At 38.9% G+C, this 16957-nt stretch overlaps 1 protein-coding gene across 3 annotated transcripts in view; it reads right to left on the bottom strand.

Moving 5' to 3' along the window:
* VWA8 (von Willebrand factor A domain containing 8) overlaps window positions 1-16957 on the bottom strand; it is a 442846-nt gene that overhangs the window by 335897 nt on the left and 89992 nt on the right. For all 3 annotated transcript variants that reach the window (XM_069068654.1, XM_069068653.1, XM_069068655.1), the window contains exons 6-9: window positions 15755-15919; window positions 15306-15355; window positions 11588-11696; window positions 8799-8903 (exon numbers count right to left, since the gene is read on the bottom strand). In XM_069068654.1, the coding sequence (XP_068924755.1) occupies window positions 8799-8903; window positions 11588-11696; window positions 15306-15355; window positions 15755-15919 (429 nt within the window). The remainder of the gene's footprint in view (window positions 1-8798; window positions 8904-11587; window positions 11697-15305; window positions 15356-15754; window positions 15920-16957) is intronic.

A 16957-nucleotide genomic window follows, 5' to 3' on the forward strand; every position in this document is an offset into this window, starting at 1 on the left:
ACAGGGGTGAGAGATAACCCAAAGCAACACCAAGGCTATGGGCCTTGGATCTGGTGACAGTGGCAATAGCAACTACAGGAGCTCTCAAGTCAGAGATGGGAAGGGGATCTAGCAACTAATCAGAAAGAGATTACAGGGGAACCCTGCGCTAACACTGGGCAAAGGATTCTGTTTGGCAATTCCATTTCCTATACCAATTTCTGAGTCACAGTTCATGTACAGAGCAGAGCACTTGCAGTCACAAGGGATCAGTGGCCCTGAGGAGCAGTATCACTTGCAGCTGCAAGAGATCAGGGGCCCTACCTTGGTAAGGACTAGGTGGCAGACCAAGAAAGCAGTGACCACATCTCTCCCAAGATTACACTACCTGAGGGATGCACTGAAAACTTTCAAACACCCAGAACTAACTCTGAAAGCAGCAGTGTAAAAGAGCCAAAAGCTTGGGACAGTCTCACTCCCACCTCCATCCCCCAGAACAGAGCCAAACTTTCACATAAAATTCAAAGTCAAGAAATAAACTAGAAAAATGAAAAACAACAACAACAACAACCTGACCATAAAGGGCTACTATGGTGACAGAGAAAATCAAGACATAAACTCAGAAGATGACAATAAGGTCAAAATAGTTCAAAGCAAAGCCTTAAAGAAAAATGAATTGGTAACAAGCCCAACAAAAGATCCTGAAAGGGTTAAAAATAATTTTAAAAATCCAAAAAGAGTGATAAAAGAAAAATTAAGTAAAGACATGAAAGCAAGGAAAGATAATTATAAAAGGACAATTGACAATTTGGTAAAAGAGGCACAAAAAAATACTGAAGAAAATAGCACCTTAAAAAACAGAACAGGTCAAATGGAAAAAGAGGTACAAAAGTTCACTAAATAAAATGATTCCTTAAAAATTAGAACTGGAGGGGTGGCTAGGTGGTGCAGTGAATAGAGCACCACTGATCCTGGAGTCAGGGGGACCTGAGTTCAAATCTGGCCTCAGACATTTAACACAAAAACTAGCCATGTGACTTTGGGCAAGTCACTTAACCCCAATTGCCCTCCAAAAAAAAAAATTAGAACTGGGAAGCTAATGACTCCATGAGACATCAAGAAACACTAAAACAAGGTCAAAAGAATGAATATATATATATAAATACACACACACACACACATAAGATGTTAATTATCTGACTGGAAAAACAAATTCCCTGAAAAACAGATTGAGGAAAAATAATTTAAGAATTATTCGGCTTCCTGAAAGCCAAAAGACTACAAATCATATTTTAAGAAATTTAAAAGGAAAACTGCCCCAAAATCCTAGAGGGATAAAAATAGAAATTAAAAGAAATCACCAATCATTCCCTGAAAGATCCCAAAATGAAAGCTCCCAGTCAAATTCCAGAGATCCCAGGTCAAAGAGAAAATACTTCAAGATGCTAGAAAGAAACCACTCAAATAATGTAAAAGCACCATCAGGATCACACAAGATTTAGCAGCTATTACATCAAAGGAACAGAGGGCTTGGAACACAATATTCTGGAAGGCAAAAGAGCTAGGATTATAACAAAGAATAGACTACCCAGAAAAACTAAGTATAATCCTTCAGGAGAAAAAAATAGACATTTATTAAAACAGTGGCCTTTCAAGCATTTCTGATGAAAAAACCATACATGAATAGAAAAATCTGACTTTCAAAGACAAGACTCATAAGAAGCACAAAAAGACAAAAATAAAAAGAGAAATTATAAGGGACTTGATACAGTTAAATTTCTTTATATTCCTATATTAGATGATGATACATGTAACTCCTAAGAACTTTATCATTATTAGGGAAGGAAGGCATGGGAATGTATTGATTATGTTGGGATCATCTAAAATAATGCATATGTAAAAAAGAGGGATGCACTGGGAGAAAAGGAAAGGGAGAGGAAGGGATGGGGAAAATTATCACAAATAAAAGAGGTACACAAAGAAGAGCTTTAACAGTGGAAAAGAAGGGGGGACTAGCAAGCAATGCTTGAATCTCTCTCTCAGCTGAACTGGTTCAAAGTGGGAAGCATACAAACATATACAGAAATCTATATTACCCAAGAGGGAATTAGGAAGGAAAGGGGATAGGATAAAGGGGGAAAGAGTGACAAAAAGGAGAGAAGATTAAAGGAGGCAGTGGTTAAAAGTAAAACATAATTTTGAGGAGAGAGAGGGTAAAACACACAGAAAGAGGAGGATAAAAAGAAGTAAAAAGAATGGAAGAAAATGCATATTTTGTCATCATAACTGTGGTGGGGTGAGAAGCAAAGATGGTGGAGTAAAAGTAGGAAGCTCCAGCACAAACCACATTCAATACCTATAAAAAAATATGACTCTAAACAAATTTTAGAGCTACAGAATCCACAAAGTGAGAGGGAGAAATAAATCTCCTGCTGAAGGCAGCCTGGCAGGCCAACAGGAAGGATCTATCACACTAGGTTAGAAGGCAAGCACTGTCCCACATGAGCTCCACCGGCTCACACCATGGACGGCCTTGACCAGAGGCACAGACCAGCCTGAGCAGACTTCAGGGGAGTGAAGCACCAGCAGCTATGGCAGTTTCCAGACTTCTTAACCCATAAATGCCAAAGAGAAAGTAAAAGGTCAGTAGGGAACTCTGTTGGAACAGGGTGAGGGAAGAGCATGTTCCGGCCCCTGACCCTGGGGCAAGAGATAGGCAGCTGCAGCTGCTACTGTGTAGCTATCTCTGGAGTTCCTAGCCTACAGATCATAGGAGGAGCAAGCAACCATTCAAAAGGTAATTGCTCTTGCTTTGACCTGCTTGGATCTGAATCTTAGTCTTGGGTGGTGGTCCTAGGGTGAGGAATGTCAGTGTCCAGAGCTTGTGGTGGCTATAGAGAGGGGCCCCTCCTCATAGCTCTGACAACAGCTGTGAAAACCCCCAGCAATTTAGAACACACATCTTTCCCCGTTGGAAGCAAAGTTCTAGCATGGCAAAGAGCTCAAAAGACAAGTAATTGGCTGACAAGGTGAGCAAGCAGAGGGAGTGCAATCAGACCACAGAATCCTTTTTCTGGGAACAAAAAGGATCAAAACATGGAAGCAGAAACAGACAACAAAGTCAAAACTCCTGCATCAAAAGCTTCCAAAAAAATTTGAATTGGTTACAGGCCATGGAGGAACTCAAGAAGGATTTTGAAAATCAAGTAAGAGAAGTGGAAAAAAAAATTGGGAAGACAAATGAGAATGATGCAAGTAAATCATGAAAAGCGAGTCAACAGTCTGCTAAAGGGGACCCCCAAAAATACTGAAGAAAATAACACCTTAAAAAATAGACTAACTCAGGGGGGCAGAGTCAAGATGGCAGTGTAGAAGCAGGAAAACTCTATGCGCTCCCCCCACAACCACCTCAAATACCTATAAAAAATGACTCTAAACAAACTTTAGGGCTATAGAACCCACGTAGTGACAGAGAAAAACAAATCTCCCGCTGAAGGCAGCCCAGCAGGCAGACTCAGGAAGGGTCCATTGCAGCATGGTTGGAGTACAGCCCAACCCAGTGTAAGCCCACAGTTTCACCTTTAGGACAGACCAGTCACAGCTGGAGAGACTTCCTGAGAGTGGATCACCAGCAGCCGTGGCAGATTCCAGAATTATCAACCCATAAATGCCAAAGACAAAGTGAAAGGTTAGTGTGGACTTTGGGAACAGAGGGTCTAGAAGTGTGGTCTGGCCTCTGCCTGTGGAGGGAGAATTGGATGAGGCATAGCAGCCACCGTCACGTGACTGCTTCATAGATTGATGGCCCACAGATTGTAGGGGTTGCGTGCAAGCAACCATTCTGAGGGGTAATTGCTCTTGCTTTAACCAGCCTGGATCTGGATTGCTGTCTAAGGGTAGAGGTCCTGGAGTGTTTGACCAGGTGTCAGAGCCGGTGGAGGCTTCAGAGAGGGAACCCAACTAATAGCTCCAGCAACTGAGAAAACCCCGGTGATTTGGGACAAAGCTCTCCTCTCTGGAAGGAGAGTTCTACTGTGGAAAAAAATTTAAAAGTAAGTAATTGAGTGGCAACATGAACAAGCAAAGGAAGCAAAGCAAGCACAGCAATCCAACTTTAGATTCCTATTTGGGGGACAAAAAAGATGAAAGCATGGAACAGGAGGAAGACAACTAAGTCAGAAGTCCTGTAACAAAAGCTTCCAAGAAAAATATGAACTGGTTACAGGCCATAGAGGACCTTAAGAAGGATTTTGAAAACCAAGTAAGAGAAGTAGAGGAAAAATTGGGAAGAGAAATGAGAATGATACAAGAAAGTCATAAAAAGTTGAGTCAACAACCTTATGGAAGAAAATAACACCTTAAAAATAGACTAACTCAAATGGCAAAAGAATCTCAAAAAGCCAATGAGGAGAAGAATGCCTTAAAAAGCCAAATTTGCCAGATGGAAAAAGAATCTCAAAAGCTCACTGAAGAGAATCATTCCTTCAGAATTAGACTGGAGCAAATGGAAGCTAGTGACTTTACGAGAAATCAAGATACTATTAAACCAATATGAAACAAATAAAAAAAAAGGAGGCAATGTGAAATATCTCATTGGGAAAACCATTGACCTGGAAAATAGATCCAGAAGAGATAATTTAAAAATTATTGGACTACCTGAAAGCCATGATCAAAAAAAGAACCTAGAAATCATCCTTCAAGAAATTCTCAGGGCAGCCAGGTAGCACAGCGAGTAAGAGCACTGGCTCCAGCGTCGGGATGACCTGGGTATTGAATCCGGGCTCAGACACTTAGTACCCACCCAGAAACACCTGGCCGTGTAACCTTGAGCAAGTTACTTAACCCCAATTGCTTAGGGGCGGCCAGGTGGCTCAGTGAGTAAGAGCACCAGCTCCAGTGTCGGGATGACCTGGGGATCAAATCCAGGCTCAGATACTTAGCACCACACCCAGAAATAACTGGTGGTGTAACCTTCAGCAAGTTACTTAACCCCAATTGCTTAAAAAAAAAAAAAAAGAAATTCTCAAGGAAAATTGCCCTGACATTTCAGAACCAGAGGGCAAAATAGAGGTAGAAAGAATCCACCCATCACTTCTTGAAAAAGATCCCAAAAAGAAAACTCCTAGGAATATTATAGCCAGGTTCCGGAGTTCCCAGATCAAGGAGAAAATGTTACAAGAAGCCAGGAAGAAACAATTTGAATATTGTGGAAACACAATCAGGATAACACAGGATCTGGCAGCTTCTACACTGAGGGGTCAAAGGGCCTGGAATATGATATTCCGGAGGTCAAAGAAGCTGGGATTAAAACCAAGAACCACCTACCCAGCAAAACTGAGTATCACGTTTCAGGGGAAATATGGTCATTCAGTGGAATAGAGGACTTTCAAGCATTCTTGATGAAAAAACCAGAGTTGAATAGAAAATCTGACATTCAGATACAAGAAGCAAGAAAAGTATGAGAAGGTAAACAGGGAAAGGAAATCATAAGGAACTTATCAAAGTTGAACTATTTACATTACTACATGGAAAAATGATAATTGTAACATATGAAACTTTTTTCAATATGAGAACAGGTGAAGGGAATATAAATGTATATGTGTGTGTATGTGTGTGTACATACATATATATGTCTATATAGGAGGGTATATGAGCATATGAATACTTATGTGAGTGTGTGTATATATGTGAACAGGTATACATAGACAGAGGGCACAGGACCAATTGAATAGGAAGGAATGATACTTAAAAGGTGAAATTGAGAGCTGAGAGAGGAATATAATGAGAGGACATATGAAGAGATAGAATGGGGTAAATTATCTCATATAGAAGAGGTAAGGGAAAACTTACAATGGAGGGGAAGAATAGGAAGGCAAAAGGGAATGGGTTAACCTTATTCTCATTGAATTTGGCTTAGGGAGGGAATGACATACACACTAAATAGGGTATCTCACCCTACAGGAGAGTAGGGGGGAAGGGGATGAGAGGCGGAATGATGGAGGGGAGGGCAGGTTGGGGGGGAGGGATGTTAGAAGCACACACTTTTGAAAAGGAACAGGGTCAAAGGAGAAAATGAAATAAGTGGGAGGCAGGATAGTATGGAGGGAAATATAGTCAGTCTTTCACAATATAACTACTATGGAAATGTTTTGCGTAACTACACATGAACAACCTATACTGAATTGCTTCTCTTCCCAGTGGGGTTGGGTGAGGAGGGAAGAAGGGAAAGAATCTGAAAATCAAAGTTTTGAAAACAAATGTTTAAAAAAAACCTGTTTTTTACATGCAACTGGGAAATAAGATATACAGGTATGCAGGCTCTGAGGTATAGAAATCCATCTTTCCTTATTAGAAAGTTGAGGGGGATGGGGCAGGATATAAGAGAGAGCAGACTGGTGGAAGGGGTATTCAGTAAGCTCACTAGCTTGGGGTGGGTGTACGGGAAAGTCGGGGAGAAAATTTTTAACTCAAAATCTTGTGCAAATGAATGTTGAAAACTAAAAACAAATAAAGAAAAGATTAACTAAAGAACAAAGTATCATAACTGTGAATGGGATGACCTTACCCATAAAAAAGAAGCAGATAGAGGAATGGATTAGAAACCAGAATCCCATAATATGTTGTTTACAAGAAACATACTTGAAACAGAGAGGCACACACAATGTTCAAACAAGGGGCTAGAGCAAAATCTATTACACTTCAGATGAAGAAATATAAATTTCAAGTGTGAAGAACTAGTTCATTCAAGGAGGATAAAATACTTAAAAAATATAACATTCTAGGTTGCATAGAAAATTATCTTTTCATACATTTACTCTAAGTAAGTTCCTGACTTTCTCTCAGAGACATAGCTTGTCCATAAGCATTTATCAAGCTATCATTATGTGCTAGGCACTAAGTGCTAGCTGGGGATACAAAGAAATGCAACAATATGATGCCCATTCTCAAAGACTTAACATTCTAATGGGGAAGACTACATCAAATAATTCTTTACACATACTAGATACATACACATACACATGCTCACATTTTAAATGAAAGGTAATCCTAGAAGGAAGGCAGTGGAAGGAAGGGAGCCAGACAAGTTAGATGGCAAAGATGATGAGGGAGAATATTCCAGGCATGACTCAAATCCACTATAAAAGCATGGAATCAGAAAATGGAGCATTGCATGTGAGGAACAGCCAGTATTCCAATATAGTTAGATTTCAGAATATATGGAAGGGAGTAATGTATAAGGCAAAGCTGTTAAGCACAGGCCTTGAACTCTGAAGTGCAGCAGAACGAGATTAAAATGTAATTGGGAGATCTTTAACAAAATGAATAAAAATAGAATCAAACATAGATAATATTACATTTTAAAACTAAGTCAATCTACGGGCCTTAAGGATCCTCATGTATGGATTACTGGACACAGTTTCAAATTGAGTTTCACACCACTGGTGTAAGGAGAGCAGAAAGAGAGGAAGGAGAGAGACTGTGAAGGGCTTTAAACGCTAAATAGGAGACTTGATATTTGATCCTGGAAGTGAGAATGAGCCCCTGGAATACATCGAATACAGGAGTTGGTATGGTCATATATCTGTGCATTAAGAAACCCACTTTAGCACCTGTGTGGAAGAGAAGACTGTAGGGAGGAAAAGTTGGAGAATTAAGCAGAAGGTATCTGCAATGGTTCATGTGAGAGCTGATAAGGTCCTGATAAGGAAGTGGCAATGTCAGTGGAGAGGCCATTTACATGAGACATTATGAAGGTAAAAATGACAGGACTTGGCAGCAGATTAGATATGTAGAGTGAAGAGTGCAGGTTGATACCAAGGTCTCAAGCCTGGGTAACTGACAGGAAGTGATGACAATAATAAGGGAAGCCTGGAAGACAGAAAGGGTTTGGACATGCAGACACAATTTAATGCAGAGATGCTGATACTCAGGAAGTTCATATAAAGGCATCACGTCATGAACAGAAGGCAGGCCTTAGATGCAGAAGGACCAAATTCAAGTCCTGACTCAGGATGTGTAATTCTCTACTTTCTGACAGCAGCTCTACCATTGTCATTACTATCATCTGTATCACAAACCTCAGGGTAACTAACCCTGGATTTGATATCTATGCTCTAGCTCTTGCTCTATTGATCCCCCTTAAAGAGCACAATGCGCAGATCTACCACTTCCTATCTGTGTGACCTGGGGAAATCATTTAACCTCTATGAGCCTTGGTTTCTTCATAGGTAAAGTAAGGTATTTGGACCAGATGGAAGGAAGGAAGGAAACAAGCATACATTAAGCATCTACTACATGCCAGGCACTTGACAAACATTATTTCAGTTGATTCTAATAACAGCCCTGGAAAATAGATGCCATTATGATCCCCATTTTTCAGTTGAGGAAACTGAGGCAAGCATGCTAAGTGACTAGCCCAGGGTCACACAGCTAGTAAGTAACTAAGGATGGATTTAAGCACAGGCCTCCCTGGCTCCAGGCCCAGCACGTATCCCTCATGCCCCCTCACTGCCCTCTATGGCTTCTAGGATCCCCTCGGGCTGCTAATCTATTACCCCTAGGCCTGGTGCCCTGACTTCCACTGCCTGGTTTCAGACAGAAGCCTGCCTCCTCTTGGTCCTGCTTCCTGTTCAAACTCTCTGGACCTTTCTGACAGGTCACTCTCATTCATATTTCTTATTTCCTGTCCTCTTACTGGAAAGGTTTCCACACATGATAAAACCCTAAGGAAGGTGTGCTGAGTACTTCTCTGAGCCACTCAGTGCCACAGGATAGTTACACTTCCATAGATCTTAAATAATATCACAGCAGGTCCTTACTTTTAAGACATCTTCTACTGCCATCTTGCCTTCATGTCCTAGTAAGATTGTGTAAGGGTAAAGCCACTGGATTAAATGCTGGATTGACATTGTAGGAAAGGAATCCTAATCAGAAGAAAGGAAAAAAAACACATATAAAACATGGTGCTGCTCAGTATTTAAGAAAAATGTCATAATGAATCACCATATAAATCCTTTTGGGAACTGACAAATCATTTAGAAGAATGTTTTCATTTAAGGGAATAAAAATATAGATTTTATTAATGAATTCCTCTCATTTGAAATATCTTCTTCAATACTTTAATAGAGCTTTGAGCTCATCAATATGCAGATTACAACCAATAAATCCTTTCTGATACTGCCTAGCTCCTGTCCAGGTCCTCCTACAAGCTCAACTCAGGGAATAATAATAACAATAATAGAAATAATGATAATAATAATAATAATAGCAGCTAGCATTTAAATAGCACTTTGAGGTTTGCAAAGCAAATATCTTATTTTGAAGTTTGCAAATATCTTACTTTACAAACACATTGAGTGCTATCATCCCCATTTTACAGATAAGGAAGTTGAGACAAACACAGCCCGTGGTCACTCAGGTAGTAAATGCCTGATGCCAGATTTGAACTGGGGACTTCCTGATTACAGGCCCACCACACCATCCACCATACCAATATTCAAGAATCCATCTTCTAAATCTTTGATATTGTACATAAATGGAGTCTGTTGGCTATTCATAAATTTCTACCACATTACCAGGCTACCTCCTTTTCTAGTCATACATCTTCCAAATGCTACACTTTATACTGCTTCTCTTGAAAAAGGTCTTCATTAGTTACATGCTGCAGCATATCCAAGTCCTACTATGAGCCTATTATCCTACAACTTTACTTCCTGAAATTCTGGAGTTCCATGATTCTCAGTAAATAATTTGTCATCAGGAGAATATTGGTTCAAAAACACTGGCTTTTGTTTCAGACAGAACTGTATGACACTTAAAAGCACTGCTATGTTTCTCAATGAAATATAGCATATTGACCTCCTTTTATTCTTTTCTGGACCCAATTCTTTGTGACTCTAGAGAGTATGCCCAAAATATAGGTATTGAATGACAACTTCTATGGGTTGTCAATTCAATTTCATTTTTCATTCACTGAGGTTTTAATCTCTGGATACTTAGCCAAACTCTTTTGAGTGATTATAACACTTACCAGGAAACTCTACAAGATTTGAAAGGTCATTTACAAATCAGAGAAGCTAGAAAATCTCACCATTTATAGAAAACTCCTCTTCTGTTTGACTTCAAAGATGGATATCCTCCATGTCAATGACAATAATCTGTGGCTAGTATGTCCCCCTGTTTTATGCCTCACTTAATAATAATAATTAGAAGGGCATCAAATAAAAGTTATCTATCATTGTACAACATTCAAGTAATATTGTCTCATTTTAGTATGTGCAGGGGAGACACCATCCTGTAGAAGAGACCTTGAGCTGGCATTTTGCTTTACTGAATCAAATGATTTTTATGGTTCATAAAATTATTCATAGCTTATTTGCTTTTAAAAAGATAAATCACAATTATATAGGGCTTTCAGGTTTGCAAAACACTTTAAATATGAATCTCATTAAAGCCTTGCCAGGCAAATATTACAAATTTTATCCCCTTTGTAACAGATAAGGAAACAAGCTTCCAAAGGTTAAGTGATTTGCTCATGATGAGAGTGTTGGAGATGGAATTCAAATCCAGGTTTTCCTGACTCTGAGTTCAGTATTTTTTCCAATATACCAAGCTGCTTCTATAACTTTCAAAGGGCCTGGGGGGGGGAGGGGGGAACTATCAAGCATCTTTCTCTATACCCAACCACAGAGAAAGCAAAGAACTTTAGAGATGAAGAGACTCAAGCAACAGTTAGCTCCTGCTTAATAACAATAATAAAATTATAGCAGCTCACATGCAATGGTTCTTTACAGTTTGCAAACTGCTTTATATACATTTATCTCACTTAATCTTCATAATAAACCTTTGAGAAGCTATCAAAATTTCATTACTCTACATGTTAACTATAATTAAGAGCATTTTGTGACTATTTCTAAAAGAATATTAGTGAAGATGATCACACTGCAGATAAGAATTCATATTAGGGTGGCTAGGTGGCACAGTAAATAGAGTACCAGCCCTGGAGTGAGGAAGACTTGGGTTCAAATCCGGCCTCAGACACTTAACACTTACTAGCTGTGTGACCTTGGGCAAGTCACTTAACCCCAACTGCCATGCCTTTCCCTCTCCCCCCCCCCCCCAAAAAAAAGAATTCACAGGGATCTTGGCTAAGTAGATATAGAACTGGGTTTAGAGCCAAGAAGGTCCACCTTTGACATGCACTGTCTGTACATGTCACTTGACACTCTGGGTCAAGTAGTTCAAACTCTCTAAACCTCAATATCCTTATCTGTCAATAGGGAATAACAGCATAGACCTCAACAACAACAACAGGGTTGTTGTAAGGATCCTATGTTTGCAAACCTTAAAGTAAAGGCATTATTATTGTTGCTAATAACAGATAACCAAACCTCAATGAAAGAATTCAAACATGTTATTATAAGTCGAGAAATGTGGATAACAGAAATAAAACCATTTCTCTCCAATGACTTATACTTAAAAACTATTTCTTTCTGAAAACCATTTAAATTCAGTCTCAAAGTATCATTAAATAAAAACATAACTTGTTTTGTAAAAAGTTACATTGTTTTCGTCATATTTGATGGTCAATACTTCTTTACATACATACCAGGATTTGAACTGCAGCTGGTAAACTATCTAAAGGAAAATCAGGAAGTCCAAGTGCAGAAGATTCTTGAGAGCAGAGCGTAGTAGCAAATGACAATACCTGAGAAACCCTAAGGATTAAAGTTTAATACAAGTTTAATTTTATCACATTTTAAATAAGAAATAATTAGCAACTTCAGTGATTATAATGCTCCCAACATTATGATATTGTACCCATCCCAGTGATTCACCCTAGGGTGTCACTGTACAAACACTGCTGCCCATCTCCCACTGGCTACTCGCTTCCTCCTATTACTCTCAATGCTATCCCTCCATGTTCACACCCCAAATATATCCTCTGTCTGCTTTACAATAAACAAACATGCTTTCATCTTAAATCTGCCTGTCACTAAGACCTAGCTACCTCCTGACAACACTGCATCCTGTCATCCTTTCCAGTACTGGTTAAACTTCCACACATACCCCTTACCTAACTGGTCGTGGTGGGAGAGACAGAATACTTATCCCATTGGCACTTCCAGATTCTCCCTCTACTGACATTTCTCAGTAATCTCTTCTCCTTTGAGGTTCATTAAATCTATATTTATCACACAATCAAGATTCTTCTGGTAGCTATCTACTGATTCCGCCCCCCCAAGACGATTTCCTTCCCTCTTCAATGATTCAGTGCCTTAGACCACCATCTTTCTCTCCATCCCAAATCCTGCAGTCAGAACTAATGAACGTCAAAATATATCCTGATATTCCCTCAAATATCCTTATTCCCTAATTCCTTAATTTACTTATTTTCCATCACCTACTCCACCACTCCAACTGAACTACATACAGAGTAGGTCATACCATCACTCACAAGAGTTTTCTTTTCATTTTAATGAACTCTGTAATTTCTTTACCTGATCATAATCTTTTATCATTTCATCTTTTCCTGTGCCTTATGATCCCCTAATCTTATTTTTTTTGTACTTATAATGACCTCCAATTTCTCCATCCATCAGTTCTTTCCCAGGATATCACCCCTTCTCCCCTTGCACTAGTTATATTCTCCTCTCCCTTTCCAATCCTGATTTTTTTGTGAATCAGTTCAATTCTTTTTTTTTTGGGAGAGCAATTGGGGTTAAGTAACTTGCCCAAGGTTACATGGCTAGTTTTTTTTTTTGGTGTGGGTGTTAAGTGTCTGAAGTCAGAACTGAACTTGGGTCCTCCTGACTCTGGGGCCAGCACTTTTATTCACTGTGCCACCTCGAATCAGTTCAATTCTACACTAAACTAAACATTCAAATCACTTGCTGCCTTATTCTACTGCTAATGATGACTTGCAAACTTTGGATTACTTCCACCATCTGCTGTCTTTATTCTTAGTCATGTGCTCCTGAATAGAGCTTGAGAAAATCATGAAACCAGGCTGAGTAGGTCCACTACAAATTTATTTTACATAATTTAAAATGGTTCCTCACTGCAGCAGGCAATCCCTTTATACCTCTTTAATTAATTCTCTACAACCTACTACCTTCCTCCCTCCACCAATGGCTTTTCAAACCTTTTACCTCCTCAAAGGTCCTATTGCAAACCCTCTCCCACCCTCTCATCTAAGAGCCTTGCCTCATAGTTCACCAAAAGAATTAAAGCAGCCATCCATTCAAAAAGAGTACTTCTTACCTCCTCTCATTTCATGTCACTCAGATCTTTTCCCTCTTTATCTCTACCTTCAACCATGCCTCACATTAGGAGGTAACACTTTTCTTTACCGAGGCAAACACTTTTACATGGACCCTTGATTCATTCAATACTATATTCCCTAACACATTTATCTCTCTATAAACCTCACTCTCTCACTAATGTTTAGTCTCTCCTTACCCACCAATTGCTTCTCTGATGCCCAGAAACATGCCCATATCCCCCTGTACTAAAAACAAAACAAACACCAATCCATTCATCCCTACTACTATTGTACTACATCTCTTCTCCCTTGCTTGCTTTTTTTTTTCTGGAGGGCAATGGGGTTAAGTGACTTGCCCAAGGTCACACAGCCAGTTTTGTGTTAAGGGTCTGAGGCCGGATTTGAAATCAGGTCCTCCTGACTTCAGGGCCAGTGGTCTATTCACTGCACCACCTAGCCGCTCCTTCTCTCCTCCCTTTCAAAGCTAAATCCCTAGAGAAAGTCATCTATAATTGGTGCCTATACTTCCTCTCCTCTTTTGAATTCTCTGCATTCTGGCTTCCAAACTTCCTAAGTGAACTGAAATTGTTCTCTTCAAAGTAACCAAATCTAACTGCCAATCTAATGACACTGTCCATCACTCTCTTTTCCCTAATACTCTCTTCACTCTAGGTTTTCATGACACTGCTCTCTTTTGCTTCTCCTTCTCTGAGTCTCCATCAGCTTTGTTGGATCTTTGTCCCAGTCATGCCCACTAACTGGAAGCATCCTCCAAAGTTCCATCCTGGGCTCTATTCTCTTGTCCCTTTATATGATCTCACTCAGTGATCTCATCAGCACTTATGGATTCAATGATCACTGCTATTCAGACGGTTCTTAAATCTATTTATCTAGCTTAACCTTTTGCTGATATCTAGTCTCTCATCTCCAATTGCCTAATGAACATCTTGAATTGGATGTCTGATAGAAATTTTAAACTCATGTCCAAAACTGAACTCATTATATTTCCTTCAAAACCCTTCCCTCTTCTCAATTTCCCCATTACTACTGAGGGCACCACCATCTTCTAACCTCCCTCACACTTGAAAACCAGGTAGCATCTTTGACTCCTCACTCACTCTCATCCTTCCCCATATCCAATATGTTAAGAAATCCTGTCAATTCTACCTTCACAGAATCTCTTGTGATCCCGTTCTCTCTTCTGACACAATCACTACCCTGGAATAGGTCCTTATCACCTCTTGACTGGATTTTTGCTTTGTCTCTCTCAAATCTCTCCCTATTTCAGTCCCTCCTTCATCCAGCTGCCAAACTGATCTTCTTAAAAATGTAAGTCTAACCAATACCATCCTCTTATTCAGGAAACTCCAATGGTTCTCTGTCACCTCGAGGCAAAAATATAAAATCCTGTTTGGTCTTTAAAGCTTTTTACAATCTAGTCCAGTCTTCTTACATTTCACTCCTTTCCTTGTTCTATATGATCCAGTGACAATGGCTTCCTTGCTACTTCTTGAAAAAAAATTCTATCTCCTAACTATGGTTTTGAACTGGCTGTTCTCCCTTGCCTAGAACTAACTCTCTTTTTCTTCCTTGTTTTTCTGGATTCCTTCAAATCTCAGCTAAAACCCCATCTTCTGCAGGAAATTTTTCCCAGTCTTCCTTAAATGTTAATGCCTTAGCTCTGAGATGATCTCAAATTTACCCTGTATGTAACTAGTATATATGTACTTGTGTGCATATTTTCTCCCCCTTTAGAATGTGAACTCCTTGAGGGTAGGAATTATTTTTGACCTTTCTTTATATCCTCAGTACTTCACTATGTGCTTGGCATACAGTAAATATTTAATAAGTGCTTGTTGACTTTACAAAACTCCAAATCACTTAAAGATGCTTTAACAACTTATTAACATATATGAAATTAGGATACATTTCAAGAATTAGTTACATACCTATGATTATTATTCAAGTCCTCAGAGTGAATATATTTCTAGTTTAAGGATACATTCTAAAAATTTATGGCTGATCCAACATGACCTAACATAATATACCTTGAACCGCTTACCTCTCTGCAGAAACGTTGGACCCAATTGAGTATAGCAATTGAAGATGGTCCTAAAGTAGAATATGAAAACACTCATCAAATCAATTACTCGGGTGTATTTGAAACATAAATGTTTCTACCCTCCTAAATGAGCAGATACCAAGCCATTTATATCAAAAGGTCTTCCCAAGTGATACCTAGTTATAAAATAAAACCACCACGCTTCCTTCTTATCTCCATCCCCCATCACATATCTTTCAAGATTTAATACTACTTTAATTTCTCCTGTTATATTCTGAAGGATTTGTCCAACATAATTAATATTTAACACTTAGGGATCATACACACACACATACACACACACACACACACGCACATGGCAAAAAGGTATAAACTACTTAAAACAGCGGATTTCATATGTCCAAATATAAAAACTGATGAAAAAATTAAATATTCTGGTCTATACTAACCTTAAAGGGTAGATAGTAAATATCTCTTGCTTGAAATCGAGAGCGAAGAGGAGGGTCTAAAGGATTTCCACTGTACCTGGGTACTGGTAAACCCAGGGCAATCACTCGAAAATCTTCACTAACTCTAACAATCTTCCATGAATCTAGCTCTGTTTTGGTGTGATCCTACAGGGACCAAAGGACAATAATTAGAATGCAATTTATTGATGTAAGGGGGTGAGATTCATACATTCCTATCAAGCTTCTACTGTGTATTCTGGTTAATCCTAGTTCAGGATAGTTCTGCATCAAGAATATGAAAAGTAAACCATCAAGCAAGGAAATCTATCTGAAATGTGGTACATTACATCACAGGGATTAGAATGAGGGTGCTCAGGATCTGTTAGTAAAGGAAAAGCAGTAAATAGAAAATAAGGTCAGATCTAAGACAGGATAGGTGGGGTAAACACCACGTACAGCTTCAGAGGCTAGAAGAAGTGGAGTCAGAGAGGCAAATCATTTGCAAGAAAGTGACTGGGGACTAAAATAAGTGACTAAACCTAAGAGTGTCTTCTCATCACCTGAATGAAGTTTACAAATAACCAGTTCATTCCCAGTCCACCTTCTTTCTGGGAAGATACTGACAAGAGTCTAATCAAGTGTCATGTAGATTTAGATGCTGAAAACACAGAACCTTTTTTAAGGTTTAGATTCAACTAAAGCAAAAATGAAATATGACACATTTATAAGCCACAGTATTTTTTTCCCCTGAATACTAAGACTAATTTAGGAAATACTTAGGCAGTATCAGTTTGGGTTATCAATTGTGTTTGACACAGTGAAAAATCACATTTTTAAGTAATTCAATTTTCTATATCCTAAAAATGCCACAATCTAATAAAACGGTAATTTCAAGACTGAAGGTGGTGGGGGATGCACTAAAATTCTATGAAAAAAAAAAAGCCAGTATAATGAAAACTTTTAATGAAGTTTAACTAGAAAGACCAAGTTTACAATGATATCTACTTTTGAGTGAACTGCATGTAGTTAGACAACTGTTAAATCAAATAATTTTCAAGGAACAGCTCTAATCCAAGTGAGAGTAAAATCCTATTTTCACTTGACAAAACCCTGCTCAATGTACTATGAAAAATGATTTTTCCAAAGTCTAGGCTCAAATACGCAATAAAGACAGAATAAGAAAAGTTTTTTTTATCATCAAAT

This window comes from Petaurus breviceps, unplaced genomic scaffold (genome assembly GCF_028583685.1).
Source record: "Petaurus breviceps papuanus isolate PSGF00001 unplaced genomic scaffold, PetGlider_PUasm1.0 90769, whole genome shotgun sequence".
Lineage (NCBI taxonomy): Eukaryota > Metazoa > Chordata > Mammalia > Diprotodontia > Petauridae > Petaurus > Petaurus breviceps.